This window comes from Aethalodelphis obliquidens, unplaced genomic scaffold (genome assembly GCF_003676395.1).
Source record: "Aethalodelphis obliquidens isolate GAN/ISIS:26980383/991018 unplaced genomic scaffold, ASM367639v1 scaffold82, whole genome shotgun sequence".
Taxonomy (NCBI): Eukaryota; Metazoa; Chordata; class Mammalia; order Artiodactyla; family Delphinidae; genus Aethalodelphis; species Aethalodelphis obliquidens.
In genome coordinates, this window is record NW_020838026.1 from 7,185,359 (window position 1) to 7,212,948 (window position 27,590).

At 54.4% G+C, this 27,590-nt stretch overlaps 1 protein-coding gene across 2 annotated transcripts in view; it reads left to right on the forward strand.

Moving 5' to 3' along the window:
- Window positions 1–27,590, forward strand: part of KIRREL3 (kirre like nephrin family adhesion molecule 3) — a 545,001-nt gene that overhangs the window by 476,677 nt on the left and 40,734 nt on the right. For both annotated transcript variants that reach the window (XM_027092960.1, XM_027092962.1), the window contains one exon: window positions 27,025–27,182. In XM_027092960.1, the coding sequence (XP_026948761.1) occupies window positions 27,025–27,182 (158 nt within the window). The remainder of the gene's footprint in view (window positions 1–27,024; window positions 27,183–27,590) is intronic.

Below are 27,590 nucleotides of genomic sequence, written 5' to 3' on the forward strand. Positions count from 1 at the left end.
AAAAAAAAAAAAAAAAAAAAAATCAGAGAATTCCCTGGTGGTCCGGTGGTTAGGACACGCACTTTCACTGCCGAGGACGCAGGCTCAGTCCCTGGTCGGGGAAGTGAGATCCCGCAGGCCACGTGATGCGGCCATAAATAAATAAATAAATAAAAGACACGCAAACTTGAGAACATCTGCTGAGACTGGGAAACTAGAAAGAGTGATGTTGCTTGAAAGAAATAATCATAAGCCGGGAGCCATGGCAGGCGCTTGAGGAAGTTCATCACCAGATCTGATGGCCCCAAGGAAGAGAACCACACGGTGTACGGGGCATGGACCTGGCAGGGAGGCACTGGCTACTTAGATCCTGGTCAACAGAAGGTAGGACAAGCAAGACTTTGCCAAAGCCCTCGCTAGAGACAAAGAAGAAAGAAGTGCCCAGAGAGAGGGCACCAAAGTGGGGGTGAGAGTCACCCCCCTCGATTTCCGTTAGCCAGGGAACTCCTATGAAAGCCTTTCATCCCATTCAATTCAACTATGATTTTAACAGTACATATCCCGTGATGCCTAAGCCATGTACAGTTTCTTTAATGATCCAGAAGTTTCCATGCCGGGCTCCTGAGCCCCTTACTAATTGGCATTTGCTGCACACCCACTGAGGGCAGCCCTGTGGGGTGAGAGACCTCAGTCTCCGATGTGCGGGGAAAAGTGCCACCACAGGTGCCAGGTGACCTGGATGCCAGTCGGGCTCTGTCCCCATGGGTCCACTCACCTCCTGGCCTCTGAGCCACGAGTTCCTCTGAGTCTCCTTACTCAATGGAAGTTCAGAGGATGAAAACCACGGATGTGAGGTCGCCCACTCCTCACAAGCCCCTTCCCCTGTGTCTGTGGCTCTCAGCTGCCCCGGGGGCTATTAGCACCTCCCTGGGAATATTTAACTGAAAACAATTTCTAGTCAGGAGCTGTTATAATTACTAAGTAGATCTGATTATAATTACCTCTTGCTGCCATCCCTTACCTGGCGCATAAGGTAGGACTGGGCCTAGTGACAATTAGCGGCAAGGCTTTCCTGACACACTGGCTGATTAGGAACACAATTGCGGGGTCGAGGGGAAGAGCCTGGCTTATTGGAGGGAGGCTGCTCTTTACCGAGGAATGTCACGATCAAATTAGATTAGAATTAACGCGGGGGGAACGCGGAGTGCAGAAATGCACATTTTTTCCCTCAACCATCTCCTCCTGATGACATCATTTGGAGGAAGAAGCTGAACTCCCTGCTGTGCTCCCCTTCTTTCCCCCATCTCGGGTTTTCGGGTTTCAAAGGCCACCCCCACTGCCCAGAGTGACGCAGCGGACATGATCAAAGACACTAGTGTGTGACTTTGGGGAAATCACCTGAACTCCCTGAGCCTCAGCTTCCTCATCTGTGAAACGGGGACAACGCTTGTCTCTGAGTCAGACACCTGCCGTTACCTGCAGGGCTCTGGGGCTGGGGGCTCACGGTGAGCCAGAGACCACGGCTTAATCATCTGGGAATCTCCAGGCTCAGCCCCAGGCTTGGCTCACAGAACGTGCTGGTCACTGAAGGAGGAGCCACACTAAAGTCCTATCCAGGACCCATGGCGGGGGCGTCTCCCTCCCCAAGAGCGGCAGGCACCGCCAGGAGAAGAAAGGCCAGCGGAGACAGGGTTACGCGCTGCTGGACACTCTCACCCGTGCACTCGGCCGCTTCCTTCACCTGCTTAATAAAGTGACACCTTCTTCGAGTGGTTCACCGTGAAGAGAGGAAATCTGGGCTTGAGTATCTTCATCCAAGAAGAGTCTTCTAGGTTCCCTGAGCAGAGAGACGCTCTAACAGCCCTGGAAGAGTGCAGTGTGGCCACTACACGATCAATCTGGTGGCTTGGGCTGGTGCCCTGGGGAGACCCGAATGATTTTTTTTGAACCTCCCGAATTACCAGGCGGGTCCACCCTCGACCTGCTCTATGCGGGTGAGAGACGGCAGAGGCGCCCGGCCCACAGAACACAGCCCCTCTGTTGTTTCAGCGAGAGGGGGACACTCGTACACGCACACACACGAGCACACACACAGCCAAACAGGCCCTAAGCTCAGGTACCTGCAGAGGTCAGCCCCGCCCCATGTAAAGTAAACTAGTTTATGCAGCTGCTCCGGCTAAGCATTTGACTTGCTACCTGAAAGGATGCTCAGGGGAATCCAGGAGTGCTTGCCTCTGCCGTCACCCCAGCTCCAAGAGTGGGCCCTCTGCTCCCTCCTCCCTCGGTTCCTCACCAGCAGGACCCCTCCACCCTCTCGGGCCCCCAAGAAGGAGTTGTAGATGATCGTGGCACTCGGGTGAGGGCAACCCCCGCTCCCGGGGGGTCCAGACAGAGTTTCCTGGACTTTGGATCTGTGTCTGTCCCCCTTGGCTGACCCCTGCTTCCGCAGCCTGGACACCCATGCCTACCACCCCCAACTTTTCTAAGGGCTCCCTTTCAGGGTGCTGACTTGGAGGATATGGGAGTCCAAGGCTAGCCCTCGGGCCCTTGATATCCACTCTGGATTTAACCTCTTTTTCCAGGAACGGCCCCCCTTCACCCGACCTCCCCAGAGTCCTTCCTTCCTGCTGCCTCCATCACACCCACCCTCACTCCGAGCTTGGCTGAAGACTTGGGTTCCCACGTGGTGAGCAGTGAGTTGGAACGGAGCCATGAGTGGTAGAGAAAGCAAGGACTTATTATCAGATCCCTGAGCCCTAGTACCGCCTGCCCTTGTCCGCATCGCTCGGACTCTCTGACCCTCAGTTTCTCATCAAAAAATGAGGATGAAGAATACCTGCCCTACCAGCCTTCTGGGTTATCACAGAGAGAAAGGTGACTGTGTACAGGCAAGACCGTGACGAGCAGCTCGGTGCCTCGTGAGGTTCTGAGCGCAGACATCCCTGCAAAGTCTCTGCCAGGTCTCTATGGCTACATAACAAGTCATCCCCAAACCCAGGGGCTTAAAACAGCAGGCATCAGTTACTAGATGCTCGTAGTTTCTGCAGGTCAAGAAGCTAAACCCAGCTCGGCCGGTCTGTTCTGGCTCCGGCTGTGTCATGGCCACAGAGCCCAGTGGGGCTGGGTCATCTCAAAGTCTTCTCGATTTGCATGTCTGGTGCCTGGGCTGGGAATATGTGAGCATCAGGGGGCTGGAGTGCCAGCTCCTTGGCCCCTTTCTCCATCTCTGTGTGGTCTCTCCACGTGGTCTCTCCAGCACAGTGGCCTCAGGGCAGTGAGGTTCTTACACAGCTGCTTAGGGCTCCAAAGCACATGTCCCACCCCCAGTGGCAAATGCACCAGAAGTGCCCTGTTGCCCTGGGGCACCCAGAGCAGGGTGGGGTCTCAGCCACCTGGCCCTTGGTCAGCCATCTGCATGGGGAGCCCGTCTCCCTGACACACAGCCTGCCCCGCCGGCTCCCACTGGCCATGGCATCCTGTGGCCAGAAGCCATGTGTGGGCATCTGCCGACCACACACCAGTCCCGCCCTCTGCGGGGAGTTGCTCTGGGGCTGGGGGCAGGGAGGGCAGGGCAACAGACACCTTTTCTGCCTCCAGTGGGTTCGAGGGAGCCGGGATTTAAGACCGGCAAATAGGAGGTCAGTTTCTCAGTATCCCAAATCCAAACACGGCTTTGACGGGGTGACCAGGCTGGCATCTACCTCATGCTACTCCAGATTCTCATAGCAAACTCAGAGTCTGAGCACGCTCAGGGGACACAGCAGGAGCGGCAGAGCTGCAAAGGCACTGGGGACCAGGAGTGTCCGGCTGAGGACCCGCCTCCCTCCAGCCCCCGCTCTCCCCACTGCAGGGTACCCCCTCACTCATCCTCTCCCAAGAGTTAATCACACGATTCTCTCTCTTCCTCTGTGTGGAAGACGCCTCTCCTCGCTCTTCTCCACCCCACGTGCCGCCCAGGCCCCTCCAGGCCTCGGCCTTCCCCGGCCTCTGATTTAGGGTCCCTTCTAGGTTCCCATGCGTCCTACGCTCCCCGTGACAGCCCTCACCACACAGTCCTGTGCTGTATGGATGTCTTCCCACCTGGACTGCGTGTCTCCAGTGGTCAGGGTCTGGTCTCCCTGCCCTCTGCTCCCAGCACCGAGCCCGGGCCCAGCACATGACAGCTGTCAGTAGAGTCCACAGAACAGATGGATGACCACCAAGGTCACCTATTAGCTAAGGGAGTTTACCTTCCGCTGCAACTGTCCAGGTCAGCTCGGACTGAGGGAGGAGCGGCCAGAGGACTAAACCAGGCAGGGTGCCCTCCGCTCCTTTCCCTCCCGGCTGCCCTGCCTCAGCTTGGCCGGCATCCCCAGCAGGGACACGTAGCCCTCCCCTCCCACCTTGAACAAATCAGTTCATCTCTGAGCCCCAGTTTTCTCATCTGATAAATGGGCATAAGCATAGCTGCCCATCTAAAAGGTTGTTATGAAAATCAGACGAGTACTGAGCGTGAGCATGAACTGTGAAGGTCTGAAGAGAAGCTCAGGGCTCTCACCCTGGCACAGTGCATGCTGCCCAGAAGAGGGGTTGGCGGACGTCTCTTCCCAGCTCTGCATCCAGTGACGACACGTCGGCAGCTTGTAACTGGCCATAACGGGAGGATTTATACCCTAGCAATTGCCAAACATTACAATCAGGGTTTGTTTGGTGTGTTGTGTAGTGTTTGGAGAGCGGGGTTTACAGATGCCATTGCCCTGGCCCCTCCCCTGTCTTAATCTGTAAAGTAGGAACAAGTATTCTCGTCTGTGCTCACTATTCAAAGAGGCTATTTGAAATGAATGGAAGCGCACTGGGCTCTTCAGCAAAACCAGGCTGGAGAAGCCCCAAGAGTGAGCCATTATTTCCTGTAATTAATGTCCCTTAGTATAATCACCCTTCATCATAAAACAGGCAAGAGCAGTGACAGAGCTGTGACTCACATCGGGAACCAGGCCCGGACTGGAGAGGCTGAGGATTGCTCAGCAGCCTCCCCAGGGGCTGGCCTGGACATGGGCCCCAGAGATCACTCATGATTCAGGCCATAGGCCACCCCAGAGGGCTGGGATGATGAGGCTGAGCCCCAGGGGGCATGCCTCTGACCCAGGGTCTACCCCTCACTCATAGGTGACCTCAGGCATCTCACTTTACCACTTGAGCCTCCAGGGATGGGCAAGAAGATGAAATGAGATCCTGTGTTGAAAGCCATTGGAAAAGTACAAAGTGCCAACCTAATGCAAAGTAGGGACCATGGGTGCAGAGGGGGCCTTCCAGCAGAGCATGAGAGCTGGACGTGGCCTGATGGGATGCAAGTCCATCCACCCATCTGCAGATGGGAGAACTTTATCCCCCATCATATGCAGCTAGTAGGCGGTAAGCCGTTCGGATAAGCACCTACTGTGTGCCATTGCTTTTCTGAGCACTAAAGATACAACAGTGACAAAACAGAAAAAGTCACTCTTCTCCTGGAATTTCCACCAGGGTAAGGAGACAGACAAACAAATACTGTAACGTCTTGAGTGTCATAAAGCAAAACGAAACAGGAGGAAGAAGAGGAGAGGGGTGGAGCAGAGGTGCAATTTTATGTGGAGAACCAGGGAGGGCCTATTTGAGGGAGTAACGTATAACCGAAGGCCTGGAGAAAGCGAGGGAGCTAGCCAAGAAGACATTTGGAGAAAAAGCATTCTAGACCTGGGGAGGGCAGAGGTGGGTACAGCAAAGGCCCTGAGGCGGGAGCATTCTTGTCATCTTCCAGGAACAGCGAGGAGGCCTGCATGGCTGACTCAGAGTGAATAAAGGAGAGAGCCATGGAGATGGGGTCAGAGGGAGCCAGATCTTGTGGGATCTTGTAGATCACAGTAACGATCTCAGAGTTTATTCTGCTTAAGGTAGGAACCAGCAGAAGCTTCGAGGAGGGGGAGACATAATGCAAAGGGGATCGGCCGCTATTTTGAGAAGAGATCATGGGGGACTGGGGGCGGGGAGGAAGCAAGAATGGATGCAGAAAACCCATTAAGAAGCCACTGTGTGGTCCAGGTGTCCCGTCCTGCTGAGCTGACTGGGACAGCAGTAGTGCAGGTGTGAGAAGGGATGAGATCTGTGTATATTGCGACGGCGGAGCCACAGCAGTTGGAATGTGAGACACAGAGCAAAGTCAAGGGCACACAAAGGTGTCCGGCCTGAGCTGCTGGTAGGGGACAGTTGCCATTTGCTGAGACATTGGGAGGAGAATCCAGTGTCCCGTGCCTCAGGCAGCGATGTCTTCTGTCAGGAGAACCCCGAGAGGGGTGGGGGCTCCCACACAGGCTCACGGGGGGACCAGAGCTCCACCAGCCTGACCGGGACCCTGCTGGAGCCCTCCCTCAGCAGCCACCCCTGCCTGCACCCTCTGCACAATTTGAGAGCCACGGGCCTGCGAGCATTCACAGGGTCGTCTCACCCCCAGACATTGCTGCCAGCACGTGCGAGGCCCTGAGAAAGGACCCCGGGTATAAGCCATCGTCTAGGCCCTCAGAAAATTCAGAGTCTGCTGGGGGAGGCGACTTATGCACCCGTGAGATGGCTCCACACAGAAACGAGGCCAGCAAGAACCAGTGGGACAGTGCGGACAGTCAGGGAAGGCTTCGGAGAGGACGCAGAACTTGGGTCTGGAGGAGGAACCGTTGTGGGGTCAGCCGGAGAGGGTGGAGGGCCCTGCAGGTGGGCAGCAGAGAGGGGGCTCATGTGGAGGACCTTTGGTGGCTCGGAGGGCAGGAGAGGGTGGGGCTGCTCATTCAGCCCCGTTCTGCAGGCGGGGGGCCCCCCAGAGGTCTGAGCAGGCAGAGGAGGGTGTGCAGGCCACCGCTAAGCCGTCTGCCTCCACACGCGTCCACTTCCCCCGCTCTCTCCCCACACTCCCTCCCAGCCCCCAGCCCTGCCGGGGTCTGAGCAGCAGGGCGGAGGCCTGCCTGCAAGATGGGCGGTAAGAGGGGCCAGACCAAGTACGCAGCACCCCTTGGAACCGGTCAGTGCCCAGCCCGGCCGCCCTGGCTGAACCTCACCCCTTCCAGGCACCAGCTCAGAGCCTGCAGGAGCCCTCTGCCCACTTGGCTTCTTCCTGCCTCCCTGTTCCTGAAACCTGGGGCCTCCGGGCCTGACTAGGGTGAGTGTCACTGCACTGGGAACCTGATGGATGGCCTCGGGAATGGACGCTCGTCTCTGTCTGTAGAGCCTCAGAGCCCATCCATCTTCCCTTGGCAGCCTGTTCCCGCCCCAGTGCTCACCTTCCCGGGGACTATTCCAGGCCTAGGTGGGTCCCAAGAGCCCGAGGGGTTGGGCTATGTCTTGTTCCCACCAGGGACAGGAAAGAAGGGCAACTTCGCTCCCTGCAGAGCATCAAAACAGGTCCAAAGTTGGGGCGATGCACAGAATGTAAGGGGCATCCAAAACCTCAGTGATCTAGATGGTATTTTAAGGCAATACTTTAAAAAATCAAAGTTAATGCAAAAAAATTAATTTCTGAAAAAAGTATCAAAATATTGAATAAAGACAGGAAACCGTAGCAACACCAAGCCTAGACATACTGGAGCCTGAGGCAAAAGGAAACAATGTGTGCCCCTAACTCCATGATTCCCTGTATTTTTAAATAGTTAATTTTCTTTTCAGAACATTAAAGTACTTGAAAAAATATTGAAACATTTAAAAGTAGATGTATTTAAACTCACAACGTTATTTTATTTACAGTAGAAACAGAGTTTACTTGGCTTTGATGGAAGCAAATATATCAATAATGATAATAATCTATTTCCCTTTGCTTCTCTCATTTTTCAGTTGAAAAAAAATGGCCATGTTTGATCATTTCTCATGACCAAGTGACCATCTTCAGTCATTTTAAATTAATTTCAGCTTCACGATCCTGTCTTTATTTAAAATCGTGATAGTTTGTGCATCATGAATACTTTTGCATTTGTCTTGGTAATTTTTCTTTTTAATTTTCATTCAATTATAATTTATCTCCATTTCTGAGGTTCTGGGCACACCCATAAACTTCACGCCAGGCCTTGAGTTAGAGCAGAGGTATTGGACCACCTGCCCCCAGCCTGAAACAGAAAAGGGTTCCAGGACCCGGGGCTGGGGGAAGGGGCACTAGGAATAGGCCAGTTCTGGGGCAGCCAGCAGTCACCGTGCATCTGTCCAGGCGAGGCCAGCTAGGGATGGTGAGTTCAAATTTTGGGTGGCTGCAGGGTGAGGTGCCGTAGGGAAATCTTTCTGGACCTGAAGTTCAGTTTCCAGCTCAGATTCCCGCTGTGTGATGTCGGGCAACTCTCTGATCCCTGCTGGGCTCTTTGCTCCTGAGTCCCAGAGGGCTGTTGAGACCTGCCCTGTCTGCCCACCTCTCTGGGTCATGGTGAGGTTCAAGGTAAATAATACTAATGATCGCCCCGTGCTGGGCAGCCAGGGCACCCGAGGCTATTCCACAGCCTCTCTGGTCACTCAGCACAGTGTCAGAAAGTTCTGCTTCATGTCTGACTTAATTCCTCCACCCTCCCTCCCTGGTCCATCTCTTCTGGAAGACCAGCCTAGAGCTCCCTATTCAGTTCTGCAGCCATTGGCTCCCGGCTGGGGCTCCGAGGCAGCCACCTGAATACCCCTGTCCTGAGCATCAGAGAGGGGGTCCTGGGGGCTCAGAGCAGTAAGAGGCCAGAGTCTCCCCTGCACAGACCGCCTCACAGCGGCCTTCAGCACCTAGATACTTCACACCGTGAACAGCTGGGAGGCATAAATCACTTGAAGGAAAGGCCCTTTCAGAGTCAATTTATCAAAGTTTGATAGGAAGCTGTAAACATTGCCTGGCCGCTGTTCCCCCTCCAGACCCCGGCCCTCCCCACCCCCAGTCCGGCCCCCTCCCTCCCCAGCCCTCGGCCCCTGCTCTCCGCTCCCTTCGTCAGAGAACCAGAGGGGCAGAGGCTAATTGGGGGCAGGGAAGAAACTCCCCTGGCTGTGGGCAAACTAATGAGCAAGGCTGGGAGCGGACACAGCCCACAGGGGCTTTGGGAAGCCATCAGGTCCACCGTCTGCCTCGGGGCCATGCCGCCACACGTATGCAACTCACCCCAGACAAGGGAAGACCAAAAACAAAAAACAGTCTCCGGCCATTAAAAAGAATGAAATCATGCCATTTGCAGCAACATGGATGGACCTAGACATGATCCTGCTAAGTGAAGTAAGTCAGACAGAGAAAGACAAATATCATATGATATCACTTATAGGCGGAATCTAAAGAAGATGATACAAATGAACTTATTTACAAAACAGAAACAGACTCACAGACTTAGAGAATGAACTTATGGTTACCCGGGGTGGAAGGGTCAGGGGGAAGGACAGATTGGGAGTTGAGGATTGACATGTACACACTGCTATATTTAAAATAGATAACCAACAAGGACCTACTGTAGAGCACAGGGAACTCTGCTCAATACTTTCTAATAACCTAAATGGGAAAAGAATTTGAAAAAGGATAGATACATGTATGTGTATAACTGAATCACTTTGCTGTACACCTGAAACTAACACAACATTTTTAATCAACTATGTTCCAATATAAAATTTAAAAAAATGTTTTTTATGTATAAAAAAAAAAACAGGCTCTGGAGAAAGAGAGAGAAGCCCCCTCTCCCCTCCCTAGTTCAGTGCTTCCTCATGTCTAACCTCACTCCCTCAGGCTGCACTTGAGCCCCTCTTCCCTTTAAGTGCAGATGGAGAACATATACAGGCCATCCTCTATGTATCGATGACCTCCCTGTTACTGAAGGTCCATTGTAAGTTATCCTCCTATATGGTAAGCCCCAGGAAACTGAGTCAAGCAAGGATGGGAGCCACTGGGCTCATTTAAGGCAACTAAGAAAATAAAAAGTCCGGATTCTGAAATCACCCTTTCCAAAAAAAACCACATCTGCGCTGCAGGGCACCCAGAGAGATGGGTGCTAGTAACCAAGACCACAATGTAATGCCAGGCCTAACTCCAAAAACAGCCCTGCCTCCCTGGCCCAGTGGCCCATCCACGGAGGCAGTGTCTTAGCCCCCAGGAGTTCTGAGCCCCTGCAAATCCCATGCCCCACCTCGTGAACAAGTCCAGGCTGAGGGCTGCTTCGTGCAGGGAAGCCCTGCCCACCTCTCCCGGGACTGCATCCAGTGAATGCAGATTAACTCTAACAGGAGTCTAAAGTAAACATGGTCAAAAAGGAAAGCCACCTTCCTCCCCTAACACACACACACACGCACGCACACGCACGCACACGCACACGCACACACACACACTCACAGTGTGTTCCAAAGTCAAATGCAAGTGATACTTTCAATTATATACCAAATTTGGACTATCCGTGCCTCTGGCCACGAATGTTAGTGGCCATCACAGAAGCCGACTGTGGCTTTAAGACACATCCAATACATTTCACCCCAAATCATCACTGAACACCTCACCCCAACCGCTCCTCTGAGCAGTGGATGGGCTGTTCCCCAGCAGCACGTATATATGCAGCACTGACACCCCAGATTCCTTCACAGTAACGGTGATGTAGATATGAGCTGAAACCCATACGTTCTGATCCCAGGACGCTCCCAGCAACTCGGTGCTGTCCTGTCTCTTTTTACAGAGTATACACCGTGCTCAGAACCCTTTCCACAGTGAGTCAATTGCTAATCAAAGGAAAGGGGAAACCTTAGAAGGGAGCCGGTGAAAAGAAGGATCCAAGGGTAGCTAGGCGTAGCTAACAGGTCCCAGAGAGAAGGGTGGTTGAAGGTGGAGAGTGGGGAACACAGAAGTTAAAAGACTTGTCCGAGGTCTCAAGAAATCCAGGGGACACCAGCTGTCCTGGGTCCCATTTGGTGACTCAAATCCCTGTAGCCAACTCCAAACTAGCAATGCCCTAAACTGGCCTGTGAGTCCCACATGGAGTGCCAATGGGGCCAAAGGGGACCTTCTGGAACAAAGTAGGTCCTCGACACATCTTAGTGTTTATTAATGTTTCTAGATCTGCTCCTCTCTAAGCATCTCCATCTGGAGGCTTTGTTTTTTCTACCCAACCCCCCTTCATGCGCATCTCTTCTCACCCTTCACTCGTTTACTCCGCGCTCACCTCTTGAGCACCTGCTCTGTGCAAGCTCTCGGCTGGGGCCGGAGAGACAAGGAGGAAAACGACAGGGCTGCTCCCCTCAGGAAGTCACCCCCAGCCAGGCTCCTGGACTCAGCCACCTGCGAGGTGCAGGAGCTCTGCAGGAGCGAAGGGGAGGCTCTCAGCCAGCTCAGCCCCACGGCACCGGCAGAGGCACCGGGTCACACAGGGATGAGCCTGTCCCCTGCCCCCACCAGCACCCAGCCACCGTGTAGTGGGGGTCACATGGGAGGCACTTCAGCAAAGCTTGCAGGTCACATAGGTGCCCACAAGTCAGAAAAGAAGGATGGGTGTTTCAGGAAGAGAGAGCCGCCCCCTAGGGACGTGAGGGCGACCACGCAATGGGGTACCTGCAGGCAGGGAACCCAGCGCAGTGGCTGCACCTCGGAGGTGTCAGGGCAGTGATGGAGAAGGACTCACACACCCCAGAGGAGGGCCCCTCCGCAGGGCCAGCAGGGGTGAGGGGGGCCAAAGGAGACGGGGAGGAAAACATCACTCAGACTCGGAATAAAGAGAATCTATCTTCCAGCTGAGGTCCGGGCACATACCAGTGAGTGGGATTTTTTCATCCTGAGGGTTCCATCAGGATCACCTTCCGCAAAGGGTGGAAGGGGTCTGAGTGGACTCCGGGGGGTCGAGGAGAGTGGGAGCCTGTGGGGTCCAGGCTGGAAGGAGACCCAGGAGTGCATCAGAATCAGGACCGGGAGACAGCTGGCCCAGGAGGCTACCACCCAGCACGGGGGCGGGGGGGCGGCCCTCCATCCTGGGGCCAGGGGACCTGAGCCCTCACACTGCCCCGGGCTGCCCAGCCCCTGCTGAGGAGCTACCAGGTGGAAAGGTCTCTAGACTTGAGGTCAGAAAGGTGAGATTAAAATCCTCCTTCTTCCACTAAAAAGCTCTGAGGCCTGGACACCAGCTCTGGTCCCTCATCCCTGGAACGGCACCCCTCACCCACCTCTTAGGGACGTCACCCAGTGGGTGACTAAGGCTGCACCTCGTAGGTTTGTAATAATTGACATTGTAAGGTAGAAAGTTAGTCTAAACGTTAGGAATGTCTGGGGAGCAGCCTCCTCCATCCCAGGCCAGGGCACCACCCAATTCTGCACCTTGTCACACTTACCTGCCCCGTACGGCTTTCTGGGCAGATCTGATAAGTTTGTCCATGGCCATTGTCACCATGAGACATCAGGGCTCTTTCCCCGTTGCTTCCCTTACCTTGCACATAGCATTTTACTTGACCTTTTTTTCCCCAACTTTATTGAGATATAATTGACTTATAATAATACGTGAGTTTAAGGTATACAGTGCATTGATTTGATACATTCATATATTGCCTGTGATTACCACCACTGCGTTAGCTAACACCTCCATCCCATCACATAATTACCAATTCTTTTTAGTGGTGAGACATTTATGATCTACTCTGGTGGCAATATTAAAATGTATAATACAGTGTAATCAGCTATAATCACCATGCTGTACGTTAGATCCCCAAAACGTGTTAACCGTATAACTGGAAGTTTGTACCCTTCGACCAACATCTCCCCATTTTTCTCACCCTCAGCCCCTCGTAACCACCACTCTACTGTCTGTTTCTCAGAGTTCAGCTTTTTTCAGATTCCACATACGTGATATCATACAGTATTTGTCTTTCTCTGTCTAGCTTATTTCACTTGGCATAACGCTCTCAAGTTTCATCCACGTTGTCACGAATGGAAAATTCTCCTTCTTCCTCGTGGCTGAATAGTGTTACATTTTACATTTCTTTCTCTATATCGAAAACGTTTTGCAAACCACATATCTGACTTGAGCTTAGCTGGCACCCTGCCTCAACCCCAGGGAGCACCCCACAAATCAGGAGAGAGGGCAGCCGGCCTCAACCTTAGCCGACCCAGCTCACGGCCACCCCTGCCAAGGACCTGCTACAACCCGCGCCGTTCGTGTGCTCCCTCGCTCAGTCCTGCACCACGAGAAGCCCATATTGGCTCCACTTTACAGATGAGGAAACTGAAGCTCGGGAAATTTAGAAACTTGCCCAAGGTCACCACGTAAGGAGGTTCCCAGGTCTGTCTGAGAGCAAAGACGGTGCCCACTCTTCACCCTGACACTGCTTCCCTGGGGCCAGAGAGGCAGGGGTTGGGTGGTCCCAAACCCAGCCCACCGACACCAGCAAACACAAGCCGTGGGCGTGACCAAAGGCAGATGGGGAGTCCTTCCCTGCCCCACTGTGAATCGAACCCAGAGCACGGAGCAGGGCCAACATCTTCTCCCGGCCAACTACCCAGCTCTCCTCCGAAAGGGCGGTATTCTGACACAGAGCACACTGGGGCCAAAACCACCCCACCCCGCTGCAATTTCAATGCGGAAGAGGGGGCCGCTCTGGGAGAAGAGGCCGCGCCCCCCTCCCGTGCACACCGTCTGCAGTGCACGCTGTGATGGCCGCCTCCTTCCAGGACAGAAGGACTCCTTGCCTCAGCTGCTGGGCTGTCGGGTGGCCAGCTCTCTGCTGAGTCCTCTCTGGGGATTACCTGCGGCCCAAGGGGAGGAAGCCCACTGCCAGTGACTGGGCCCTGCAGGGCACAAAGGCCAGCCTGCCCTCCCGGTTTCATAGCTTCCTGTTGGGTCCGCTGAGATCTTCAAGGTGCCACCACCGCAGTCCAGACTGGCCCCTCTGTCCAGTGCCACCTCCCCGGTTCCCATCAGGGGTGATCCAGAGAGGCCTCCCCACTAAGCGTCCTGAGGGCTCTATCTCGGGCTTGGCCTACAGGACCCCAGTCTGCACCGCCCCCTCCTGCACCCTCCCCAGGACAAACATGGCCTGATTTCCCTCCGGTTGCAAAGAGGCCTCAGCCTTGTCACGTTCCACATCGCAGCATCCTGGCAGATTGTAAAGAGGGAATGTTCACCTAGAAAGTGTGTCTTCTCCGTAGAAAATGCCATGCAGCGCTCACCAGTTTCTGAGGAGAAATGTGCGCTCTCTCTCTGTGAAAAATGAGGAAGACGGGAGACTTTAAAAATATCTATAATGCTAAAGTACGGAGGAGCGGTGAAGCGCTTTTTGCAAGGAATTCTAAAAGAATTGCCCTTTTTCAAATTTAGAGACTTGTGCTTTTCCAAAAACAGGCTCAGAGCAGGAAAAAAAAAACCTTGACTTTCTCCTCTTAAGGATGCTGGCAGATACTGGGTTTGGTAAATTTGCATAAAGTTGAAAGGTACGTTTAGCGGTTTTCTGGGATTCCCTGAAATGAATTTTTGTGGCGAGAAGCCCAGAGAAAGCGTTTTGCTTTTTTCCTTGCCTGGCGCGCTGCTTTACAGCTCCCCGTGACGAGGGACAGTGTGTTCTGTCTGCTCCCGTTTACCATTTTCCCGAGTGGATGACTTGCCCATCGCTCGGCTCTGTCTCTTCTCGTCCCGCCTGTCTGACCCTGCGTGTCCCCCTCCCTGAACTCTCTCTGTCACTTCTCCATCCTTCCCTGCGCTTCCTCAACCAGCTACCACAGGGAACAAACACACATTTTTATAATGCAAAAATCAGTGTTCCTAGTGTCTCATGTTAAAAGCCAATTATTAGGATTTCATGTGTTTATTTTTTAAGCCCCTTAAAGAGGTGACCTTTTCCCCGTGCCCCTCAGTCTTTGGGAGACTCCTGAGGTCCCAGGTGTTGGTCGGGGAGGTTCCACCAGCCTCACTTCCCTCCTGAGTGAAGCCACGGAGCCTCTTGAGGACCCGGATTTGACAGATGGGCGCCTGTTGCAAAACCGACCATATCAGTTCTGCTTTCTATTTCCGGGACCGACCCAGACACTCCCGAGTCCCGCGGTGTTTTGCTGGGTCAGGATGGCCTCCTTGAAGCTGTTAACGAGACAAAGACCCCGAGACGGCTTCTCGCACAGTTGCAGCCAGACAGCACTGAGGTTAGGAGAGCGCCGCCAGGCCCCAGGGGCCTGAGCCAGACTCCTGGGCCCCTCACCGTGAGTCGTATCACTTGTTCCAAGTGGATCTGCCGTTTTGTGCCTCGGTATCCCCATCTGTAGAATAAGGCATGAGGTTACTGTGAGGTTGAAACCAGTAAACGGCAACCCATGCCACCACACTAGACTTCTCCCCCGGACCCAGCCATGTTGGACAGGAGAACCCCAAAGCCAAGGTCAGGACGAGCCGGAGAGCTTTGGGAGGTGCTGCAAAGCAGATATTGACCTGAGAAGGGCATTCAGCCCGCCCTGTGGCCATCTGCATGGCAGCCGAGCTGGAGAGGGAGAAGTCCCTTCCTCCGCAGGATGACCCACCTCCCACGTGGCAGGAGGGATGTCCTCCCCTGCCTGCCCTCCCGCCCCCCCCGCCTGCCCCAGGGTTCCACGTGCTCTCCCACCCCACCCTGTTCTCCTTGCTGCTGCTCTTCTCACAGGTCGCCCTTTCCCATCTGGTTTCTCCCTCTGGCCACCAAAGGGTGCTACACCTGCTCTCCACACACCATCACACATCACCCACCTGCGCCGTGAACACACACACATACACACAGCCCTCTGCCTGCGTGGAGCCCGCCATCTGCGCCCTCCCCCTCCCCCTTATCTCTCCTTCCCTCTGCTCTGCACACATCCTGTGATACATTTGTGTACTTGGGATTAAGGAAGCATCCGTCTCCTCACAGACAGCGCCTCACTGATGAGATGGCTCAGACCCTTTCAGGGTTTCATCGGAAATAAACAGAGTGCACACCCTTCCTCATTTGAGGGGCGAAACAAGTGACTTTGTTTGACTTTGCCCCTACAGCATCTGTCTCCCTTGCCGCATCTCTCCTCCCTGGGGGCCCTGCCCATCCTGGCCTCTTACCTCCTGCTGTCGCTGTCACCATGGTGATGGTTTTGTCGGTGCTTTGAGGCAAGGTGCTGACCAGGCCACCTAGGGAGGCTGAGGCCAGGGTGCAACACAAGGAGGTAACAGAGCAGGAGGTTGAAACGAGCAATTTCACATGTAACTGCTGCTCTCCGTGTCCACTTATTGAACAGACAGTAATCGTATCGGGAGCTAATGAGGGCTGAGTTCTTCCTGTGGTGTCAAGCTCTGGGACAAAGCACTTGTATTAACCCATTTCATCAGCACACAGCCCTGTGAGATAGATATTGTAATATCTATGCCATCCATGCTATCTTGCCCACAGTCACGCAGCCAGGAGCCAGGAGCGTGGCACCTGCCGCCCATCTTTTCCCTGCATAACAGGAGCTCCAGGTGAAGCGCGGACTTCCCAGTGTCCGGACCTTTGCAAGTCGCTGGAGTCAGGGACCCCTGAACTCAGCTAGTCCAGGGCCCCCCAGGCTGGGGGCAGGGCCAGAGCTGAAATGCAGCCTCCAGCCCCCTCTCCTCCTGTCCTTCTGCCCCCAACCTCCCAGGAAAAGTGTCTGGGCAATGGTGCCACAGACTCCGTGGATGACACATCTTAAAAAGACCCTATGTACATCTTACCCCAAATCTTCTTTAGGTAGACCTGACTGGGAGTGGAGACAGTCTGAAGAGGGGGGAAGGCACTCACATTTATTAAATTACATATACCTAATTAACACACATATAGCATTGCCAGATAAAATGCAGGATGCCAGTTACATTTGAATTTCAGATAAACATACTAAAAATCATTCGCAGTTTATCTGAAATTCTAATTTATCTGGGCGTTCTGTACTTTTATTTACTAAATGTGGCAAACCCTGCACATCTCCCGACTCCGCGGCTTACTAGCTGCGTGACACGGGGCAAGAAACTTAACTGCTTTGTGCCTCCATTTCCTTGTCTCTAAAATACGCATGACCACGTCTACCTGTATAGCGTTGTTGTGAGGATTAAATGACTACTTTTATGGCACTGGAAGAGCTCTGGAGTTCGGGCTGTTAACCATATTATTATTATTTGTTGTTGTTGTATTCTTATTACTACACCCAAGGTAATACGCTAGGAGGTGGTAAAAATGCAAAGATGTATTAAGATTCTGCCTGGAGCTGTAGGGAACCTGAAACAGGTCCACAGATCAAGTAACATGGACCACGGTGGGTGTCAGCATGAAAGGCTAGTGCTAAGGGAGCAGGGGATGTTTGCTTCCAGCTCAGTGGGATCAGACAAGGCACCAGCTAACCAAGATTTATTGAGGGTCACTCTGAGCTGCACACGGTACTAAGTACTGGGATAGAAAGAAGAACCCGGCAAGGGCCAGCCCTCAAGGCGCTCACAGCGGTCGGGCAGCTGACGGCAATGGCACCAAGGGCCACACGAGCTCATGGAGATGGCACATGGTCTCAGGGCAAGGGCTGAGATTGACAGAGGGCTTCCTGGAGGAGGTGACAGTAAAGAATGACCAAGAGTTAACAAGGCAAAGGTGGCCTTTGAGCTGCTTGGAGAGAGGATGGTATTCCAGCCTGTTAAGAATCGGGATGAGGACATTCTCGGCAGAGGAAACTTCACGGACCCAAGCATGTGGTTGTAAAGGTCAGGCTATCCTTGCAGAGAGGTGAACAGACCCATCCAAGGAAAGCACACGAGAAAGAGCTGGAGAAAGAAGGCCTAGCTGGAGAGAGCCTTGGACACGCTCCACGCGGATGAACTGGGTTTTATCCCGGAGCAGCAGAGAGTGATGGACATTGTGAGTAGCAGAGATGGAGCCTGTGGGACGGTCCCCGACCATCACGGAGGTGGAAAGGGCTGGAGCGGAGCGGAGAGGGTCGCGGCCATGGGCCCAGTGCTGGGACTACTACAGGAGCCCAGAGCTCCGAGCCATCTTTCAGGAGCAAACCGGACAGTCGGTTACTACTGAGTGCATCGGTTAGCTTTTGCAAACTGAATGATTCTGTAAGCCAGCGATTTGGCCGAGCCCAGAGGAGATGCTCATCTCGACTCCACACGGGGTCAGCGGCACACGCACGCCTTTGCAGCTGTCTAGCATAACGGCCTCACTCTCATGGGCACAGGATGTGGGGAGACTGGAGAGGGAAGGGGGCCAAGCAGGCAGGGCAGCAGATCACCCCTGGGGAGCAGCAGGGTCTTCACCCCGCGTCTGGTGAGGACAGGGCAGGGAAAGCGGAGAGAGACCTCTGCTTCCCCAAGGAAACAGAGCACCAGACTCACAAGCCCCAGGAACTCTGCCCACCATCTTTCAAGGGAATGAGCCCAGTCTGCTTGAAGAACAAATAACCTCTCTACAACACTGGACCATTGATAAAGTGTTTTCCTACACTGCATCTCACTTGATCCTGGGAGCTACACAGCAAATCTGGTTTTATTATATAGTCTGTTCTACAAATGAGGAAATTGAGGCACAGAAAGGCTAAGAAAGTTGGCCATGGCCACATGCTAGTAAGTGTAGGGCTCAGCATGTGAGCCCAAGCTGCCTGACTTTCGAGTTAGCCAAGGAAAGGGAAAGTGACAATTGGGGAAGAGTGACTTATTCCAGGAGTTGCAGGTGATTCTTATCCATAAGAACAAATTAGAAGTGATGGAAAATGAAGCAGAAGGGATTGGCGAGAGCCACGAAGTTCAGACTTTATCCAGATGGCAGTGGGGGACCTTTGGAAGACTGTAAACAGAGGACTGCTAGAAATGCAGCAAATGGTGAGTGAATGGATGACTGAGTGGATGGGTGAATATCAAACCTTTGCAAAGATCACTCTGGAACAGTGTGGAGGGTAGAGCAGGGGGTGTTAGGTATTGTAACCCAAGTAAGAAACGATGAGGGCCTGAGACAGGAAGACTGCTGGGGATGGAAAGGGAGAGACAAATCTGAGAGAGATTTCAGAGAATTAACCAGGATGGTTCATAATGCCGGATGCAGGAGAGTGGAATTCGGAAAGATGTGCAGATTTCTAGCTTCAGTCATTGAACGGTGGTGCCAATCCCCCAAATAGAAGGTCTGCCTATTGGGGATTTATCAACGTGCAGATGTTGGCTGCGTCCACAGGAAAGCCATGTGCTTCTCCACGGCTAGTGCACAGAAGGACGTATGCAGGCCTGAGAATCCCTGGGGAAGAACACCAGTTACGGGTGGGAAGAAGACAGAAAGTAGCATCCAGAGAGGATGGGAGAAAACCAGAAGAGAATCCTAGAGGCCAGTTTAGGATTTCTCTATTCCCCCACTTGGTCATTTTTTTCCTTAGTACTTACTACCAACCAACATTGAATTATGTATTTACCCGTTTATTGTCTGTCTCTCCCACTGGAATATAAACTCCACCAAGGCAGGAGTTTTGCGTCCCCGCTGCTTTGAGCAGGGCCTGGCACATAGTAGATACTCAACATGGATTTTCTGAATACATGTCTAGTGAGCTGGGCCTGAGAAGCCAACCCTTAAAAGCAGGCGCATCCCGGTCGTGTCTTTACAGACTGCGGTTCTGCACTTTGGCCATTAGGTGGCGCATCAAAGTGAGAGAGGAAGCTGGAGGCTGGGATCGCATGGGGCCCAGAACCTGACAACGGGGCAGAATGACAAAAGTGAGCAAAGCGTGGATCTGAACGGCAGAAATCATTCCTCCTCTCCCTTAGCAGACATCTCTCTCCAACACAAACTGCAAGTCAGGCTCGTGCGTCATCGAGCCGTCGGAAATCAGGCTGGGGGACGGGAGTGCGGGGTCTGAATGCATAGGGATAAAGAGTCAGGACTGGGGCAGGAGGGTTGACGGGACGGGCTGTGAGGCACAGCCCCAGCTTCACGGGCGGCTCTGCGTGCTGCTCTGATGCTGGCAGAACATATCACAGGGGAAAATAAACCTGGGTCTCAATCCAAACCCTGCCCCTTACCTGCTGTGTTAACCTAGCTACGTAATTTGCCCTCCCTGAGCCCCAGTTTCCTAGTCTATAAAATGGAGGTCCTAAGAGCACCCGTTTCGAGGAAAACTGAGAATGAAACAAGAGGGCCCTTGGCCCAGTGCCGTCCACATAAACAAAACTAAATGTCATTCTTAAAAATTGGACCTGATAGGGCTTCCCTGGTGGCGCAGTGGTTGAGAGTCCGCCTGCCGATGCAGGGGACACGGGTTCGTGCCCCGGTCCGGGAGGACCCACATGCCGCGGAGCGGCTGGGCCCGTGAGCCATGGCCACTGCGCCTGCGCGTCCGGAGCCTGCTCCGTAACGGGAGAGGCCACAACAGTGAGAGGCCCGCGTACCATAAAAAAAAAAAAAAAAAATTGGGCCTGATAATCAATATTTGTCTAGCCGTTTACAAAGCTCCCTCCTCATTCTTCATATCATAAAGGTAATCCTCAAAACAGCCTGCAGGTATCTTTATCACCCCACTTCCCAGACAAGAGGGCAAACATTATCGGATTACATATGTAATACAGCTTGTAAAGGGATGGACTCGAGCCAGGTTCAGCTCAGCAAACATACATGGGATAACCCTGGAGCGTCAGGTGCTCTGCCAGATGACGAGGACAGGACCGGTGAGGTTGCAGTCTAGGGAAAGACAAACACACTCAGATCATTTCCATAGAAGAGGTGAGATACTGAGACAGAAGGTTGCCCAGGATGCTATGGGATCATAGACAAAAGCCACTTGGTCCAACCTGAAGATCCAGAAAGACCTCATGGACTGCGCAACCCCTTAGCTATATCTGGAAGGCTGGGTAAGAATGATCCAGGAGAAGAAGGACCCCAGCATTCCAAGGTAAAGAACTGCCCAAGCAAAAGAACCTGTTATTTTTATTTTTTCGATGCGTTGGGTCTTTGTTGCTGCACGTGGGCTTTTTCTCTAGTTGTGGCGAGCAGGGGCTACTCCTCTCAGAGGTGTAAGGGCTTCTCATTGCGGTGGCTTCTCTTGTTGCAGAGCACAGGCCCTAGGCGCACGGGCTTCAGTAGTTGTGGCGCTCAGGCTCAGTAGTTGTGGCTCGCAGGCTCTAGAGTGCGGGCTCAGTAGTTGTGGCGCACGGGCTTAGTTGCTCCACAGCACGTGGGATCTTCCCACACCAAGGCTCGAACCCGTGTCCCCTGCATTGGCCGGCGGATTCTTAACCACTGCGCCACCAGGGAAGTCCCAAAGGGACCTGTAATGAAACACATCCATACTGGGGTCCACCTCTAAATCTAGTGTCTAGTGAGCAGGACGCTACCCCCAGGAAGTCATGGAGGGAAAGGCACCAACCAGCACAGAGGTCCCCACACGTATTCTCACTGTCCAGTGAGCCTTTTCTTCAAAGCACTTATCGGTCTGTAATCATCCTAGGATCTCTCCAGAGCAGTGTTCCTCAGACTTTAACGTACATACCAGTTATCTGGGTCGTTTTTAAGCGCAGATCCAGATTCAGGAGCTCTTGAGGTGAAGCCCAAGCCCACGTTTCTAACAAGTTCCCGGGTGCTGTGGAGGCTGGGAACACGCCTTGAGTAACAAAGTTCACCCTACCGGCTCAAGAGGGCAGGGTGGGTCTGGCTTTACTCAACCACTATGGGCTCAGATTGGGGCGTGAAAGAGGCTGAAAGAAAGACGTGGAAACATCAATTTCAGGAGGGAAGGAAGGACCGCTGGCCGTGCACCCGGGACACTGGGAGGAAAGAAGGTTCTGGAGTGTGGGAGGTGCTGGTTAGGATGAGCTCGGAGGCCCCTGGGGGTCCTCCCTCCCCTCCAGTCAGCTCCCCCACTTCCAGCACAAACTCAGTCCGCTCCCTTCCTGACTCCCTGGGGCCTGGGGCTGAACACTGACCCCTAAAAGCAGAGAAAAGCACCATGGAAGGCACACCTCGTCTTCCTTCCAAGCCAGAAGCCCTCCGAGGTGCCACCCTGCTTGCAGCAGACCTCTCCCTAGCCTATGATCCAGAGAAATCAGACAGGGGTCCCTCCTCGACCAAGGGGTCTGGTGCTACTGAGAAAACAAGCCGAGAACCCCACCACCCCAAGCCCTCCCGCCTGGGCTCCTCCTTTCCAGAAACGGCAGGAAGCAACCACTCCCCAAGGTCCCACCATAGGGAGCTCCTGTCCGCGCGAGGGGTGGGAGGCACCTCCTCTTTGCCTGCCACCCCAACTCTACCCACCGCCGTACACACACGGCATAGAAACTGCTGGCCTCGGAAGCAAACGCCCATGCCAGACCCCTCACCCAGGGATTTTTCATTTATTCATTCAACAAACATTTACTGAGCACCTACTGTGTGCCAGGCACTGATCTAGTGACCAAGAGAGACAAGGTCTTTCTTTGCTGTCAGACAGCCTCCTTTCCATAAGGGGAGATACAAAGGAACCCAGTGATAAAGAAGCAAGGGGGCTGGTGTGACAGAGAGTCGGGAGGGGCTGTTACACAGGGTGGCCAGGCCTCGAAGAGGACGTGGCGTTTAAGCTGCACCATCACTGACGAGGAGAAGCCAGCACGACAAAGACACAGAAAAGAACATTCCAGACGGAAAGGCCCTGGGGCGGGGCGTGGTGAGGGCTGAGTGGCTGAGTGGAAGGAAGCTGGGTCCCAGAGGCAGGCCAGGACCAGGGGTGCAGGTGCTTATAGACAACAGAGAGGATTTCAAATTACATTCCAGGGACAGTGCAGAGGCCCCAGAGAGCTTGGAGCAGAGCAGTGATCCAACCAGACTGTGTTTCAACAGCCCACTTGTGGAGAAGGCACTGCACATGAGTTGAACAGGACCCAGGTCTGTCCTCCAGAGAGCTTAGCGTCTACGAGGTGCTCCCGGTACTGATGGGGGTGGGGGGATGGCCCGCTGACCGCCCCACCTCTGCCCCTAGCAACATAAGCTCCGTGTCCGGGCTGCTGGCCTCTGCTGGCAGATGTGTCCCATCCCCCATCTCTGGGGACCAACCATCTGGGCTGACAGAGCATCTGGGGAACCCTGGAAGCCCAGCGGGCTGGAGGGGGCCACCTAGGTGACCAACTGCACTTTGGAGGAGACCCCAGAGCGCTGCCCATGGCCTGACACCAAGAGAATTTTCCCAGCCTGTTCAGGCAAAGTTGACCAACCGGGCGACCAAGACCAAGGAGTCAGATGAGCTGGGCACAGAGTCGGTGAGCAGTTCCAGAATGAGGCGGAAGCCCTCTGAACCAGCTCCACTCTACTCTCTGTCCAGCCGATGTCCTGCAGGAAGGAGAGTCAGATGGTCACCCCTAGCACATGCTCTAGTGCAGGAGGCCTTCTGATCATAGGAGCACGTCTTAGAGACAGCTGTGGGGCTGGGGATCGGTCCCATACAACTTTTAGCCACAGAATCTCTTGTTGCTGTAAAATGGTATAAAGAACCCTAGTACATAAAACAGGTGAAAGCTTTACCGCCCAGGTGGAGCCAGGCTGCACTTCCCCATCCCCTCTTACCCTCGCTCCCTGTGACTCTGGGCAGCCACCATGCTCTCTGGCCTCATACACCTCCCCTGTGCCTCCCTGCCCGCCGCTCCACTGAAGCCCGCTTGCTCTGGGCAGCAGAGTTGAGAGAAATTCCTCAAGGGCTCCCTCCCACACAGGGAACGCGGGTCCTCCACACTGTACACCCACACACGTGGCACTGTCTACACGGCTGTTGGCCAGAGATGGGCAGAGCAAGGAGGAAGGCCCCCAGCCACCTGCCCAAAGCCCGGATGACAGGAGGGTAAATGGCAAAGAGCCAGGCGCCCCCCGCGACTGTAGAACCCTAATTCGCATGATGTGCCCCTTTCAAATGCAGCGCCCCAGAGCCAGCCCCTGTCCCAGGGAGGGTGTGACCCCCGGGCTGCCTTCCAGCTCCCGGCACCCGCTCTGCCCGGGCTCAAGTCCTCCCAGGTCTCAGTCACCCAACAGCTAATGCACTTTTCCTGACCGACAACAAGCTCAACACCAAAACCGTCAACTATTTTTATCTCCGGATTAATCACAAAAGGTTAACGCTTCCATTTTCCCCATGATTAAAAAATTAGGAGCCCAAGCTCTATAGTGGTTCAGGATAATAACGAATCCTGGGAGGGGGATGGGTGAATAATGCATCTCCAGGCTCGGGCTGCTCGAGACTTTCTCCCCTCCTGGCCCCCCAGGTCCAGGCCCAGGTCTGAATGGAGAGGTAATGAGTCACCCCCCTCCTGTCAGGACCACAGCTGCCAGGAGGGAGCGACTGTTGATTTCTATTCAGCCTGCGGGCCCCAAACCTCCCCCCTCCTCCCCCTCCCCCCCTCACCCGCCCCAGCCCCCATCCATACCCCCTCCTACCCCATCTGGTGTGCACCGAGGCGAGGGCCGATCCCTAATGCATGGTTACGTGAACAACCGGCGTGATAACCACTTATTTGGGAAGATGTGCACGCGCGCACGTGCGCCTAAGCATCGCACGGCACAGTCCCACTCCCCTCTCCCCTCCTCTAACCCGACATTCCAAACGCAGCACTAGCCGTGATCACAGGTGGCTACACGGAGCAAAGGCCCAGAGACACTATGTTCTCAAACCCGGTCACACAGCAGAATCCTCTGCGAGCTTTAAAATGCCCTGATGCTCTGGTCTACCCCCTGAAATGGGGATTCAGCTCGTCAGGGTGTGGCCTGGCGATGGGACGTTTAAAACCTCCCCCGGAATATTGTAAACTGCAGCAAGAACCACTGTCTCGGGCCCAACAAATGTCAGTGCTGGAGGAACGTTCCAGATCCCCTGTTGTACTTTCACACTTTATATCTGAGGAAATAAAACCGGGCAAGGGACTGCCTTCCCGCTTCGGCCTCTGATTTAGGGCACTTCCACGATCTCGCCCCCTTGGCTCAGCACTGGGGAGGCTGCGGACACAGGATGGTCAGGTGTTGGTTCTGTTCTGGAAGCTTCTTACCAGTCTCCCTGGCCTTCAGCAAGCTCTGCCTGAGCACATCCATGGAACAGCTCGAAAGCCGCCACCCGGAGAGAGGGGCCCGGAGCCCAGCGCAGCCCTCCCTGCTGGAAGGGCCCGCCCAAAGCAGGGAGATAAAATCCCCTCCCCAGCACTATAAGGCCCTCCTTAGCCTCCCTGTGGCTCTCTGGCCCACAGCACCAAGGAGGTCTCTGGCACTAATGAGGGGGTGAAGGGTGGGCGGGGTAGGAGGCTGTCTTTGCTGTCCGGCCCACACCCACCGTCTGCCTGCAGCCAGGTCCCCCTAGGAGGCTGGGCAGGGCTGAATGAGGCCGACTTTCTCCCTGGGCCAGGATCGCAGTGGAGTCCTGGGGCTGACAGAGCAACTTGGAAGCCGGGAGGGTTTTTTCCCTTAGGAAATAGAAACTTGGGGGATGGCACTCGCCAGGGCTGTAGTTCTGAACCAGGCGTCCTGGAGGCCGGAAAGGGAGGGGGCAGAGCCACTAGCTGGAGGCGTGCTGCTTCAAGTACTCACCTGGCCCCAGGGTCTCCTGGAGTTTCCTGAGGAGCCTGGCAGGTGCCAGGGCAGGGATGGGCCCTGGGGAGTGGAGGGAAGCCAGCAGGTTGCTGGGGGTGCGCTGGGTGGGGAGGGGCTGGAAGGCAGAGCTGCTGGGTCTGGACGTGCCTCCACTGCCTGGACAGGCTGCCTTCCTGCCCACGGGCCCAGAAGGTCGCACAGAGCCTGGCTGGAAGGATGGACTTTCTCTGGGTACTGGGCAAAGAAGGCCCTTTGCGTGAGGACCCCAACTCTCACCTAATGACTCATTCACTGAGCAAACACGCAGCTCAGCCCTCCTGACCAGCCCCGCCTTGGGGAAGAAGGCCAGGGATTCCTCAGGTGGTCTCCAAGGAGCCCTGCCCCTTCTGGTTTGTCCAGGGAGGAGAGGCAGGGAAAGCAGAGGCCTGAGACCCTCGTGCGTCCACAAGCACAAACCTCAGAAGAGGCTCTGTGACCTTAGGCCAGTCACTTAACTTCTCTGGGCCTCTTCTCCCAACAATGGTCATCCATCATCATAACTGCCCATCCCGCCTCCCATGGTCGTCATGGGGATCAAAGGCGTGACTGTACTGGAGTTAGCAAACGTGTATGGCGCTTCCGCCAGGCACCAGGCCCTGTGCCGGGCGCTACGGGAGGCGTCACTCTCCCCCTGGCAGTCCCCGTCTCGTGGCGGGGACCGCGCTGCTATGAAATGGGGTGGAAGGACCAGGCAAGAGAGATTCATTCTGACTCTGGGATGAGGGAGAGTAAAGTGCTAAGGAGATGCCCAGCCCTCTGAAACACTGTCTCAGCCTTGAAAGGTCGCCTGTCACCTGTCCCCTGCAGGGGAAGCAACCAGCCTGGTGCTCCAAGTGTCAGGGGACCTGCTTCCAGCCCTGGCTCTGCCACTCATGCACTGTGTGACCTTGAGCAAGTCACTTGGTCTTGCTGAGCCTCGGTTTCCAGATCTGTGTGATTGGGATAATAATGTTTACCTCGCAAGATGGTTGTGAGGATTAAATCAGACGACAGATGTGACACTGCTTTGTTTTAAAAGAGGGAGAGAGAAGTTAAAAAGAATGATCTGGGCTTCCCTGGTGACGCAGTGGTTGAGAGTCCGCCTGCCGATGCAGGGGACACGGGTTCGTGCCCCGGTCCGGGAAGATCCCACATGCCGCCGAGCGGCTGGGCCCATGAGCCATGACCGCTGAGCCTGAGCATCCGGAGCCTGTGCTCCGCAATGGGAGAGGCCACAGCAGTGAGAGGCCCGCGTACCGCAAAAAAAAAAAAAAAGCAATCCAGGCAGCCGTGCCGTGCTTCCCGATCTGCAAATCACAGCTAATGACGCCTGCCCTGTCCCCTCACGGGCTGCCGCACGCGGGATGAAATGATGACATGAGAGTCCTCTGCAAATAAACACGCGATGCCTGTGTCAGGATTACTGCTGTTGTTGCTGTTATTGTTATCCTACAAGGGGATTATACATTTTATTAAAGAATGATAATTACTGTTGGTCATCGGCTCCATAAAGTCCACCCAGCCCTGCCCGAGGGGAGGGGCGCCCTCAGCCTGACCTCTCCCCTCCTCTCCCCGCAGTGCCACCTGACGACCCCGTCATCCTGGGGGGGCCTGTCATCAGCCTGCGGGCCGGGGACCCCCTCAACCTCACCTGCCATGCAGACAACGCCAAGCCTGCAGCCTCCATCATCTGGCTGAGGAAGGGAGAGGTGATCAATGGAGCCACCTACTCCAAGGTGAGGCGGGGTGGAAGGAGGGGAGGGGCTGCAGGAGGGGCCGGCTCTCCCCATCTCCCTGCAGCTCTTGCTCTGCCTGTATGATTTTCTGTCACCTTTTGTTCCTGGCTCGGTGTCTCTCTCTGTCTTTCCTCTCGTGCGCGCACTGTCACTTTCTCTCTCTTTTTCTCTCTCGTGCTCTGCCTCTATTTATCTGACCTTTTCTGTCTCTCCTCCACTTTCTCTCTTTCCTGGGGTAATCGCTGAGCTTGGTCACCCTAAGAATAGAGTATGGTCAGAGGAGAGGACTCAGGGACACAGGTGGCCAGGGCTGAGGGTTGCCAGATAAAATACAGGATGTCCAGTTAAACGTGAATCTCAGGTAAACAATAAATAACTTTTCAGTGTAGGTATGTCCCAAATATTACA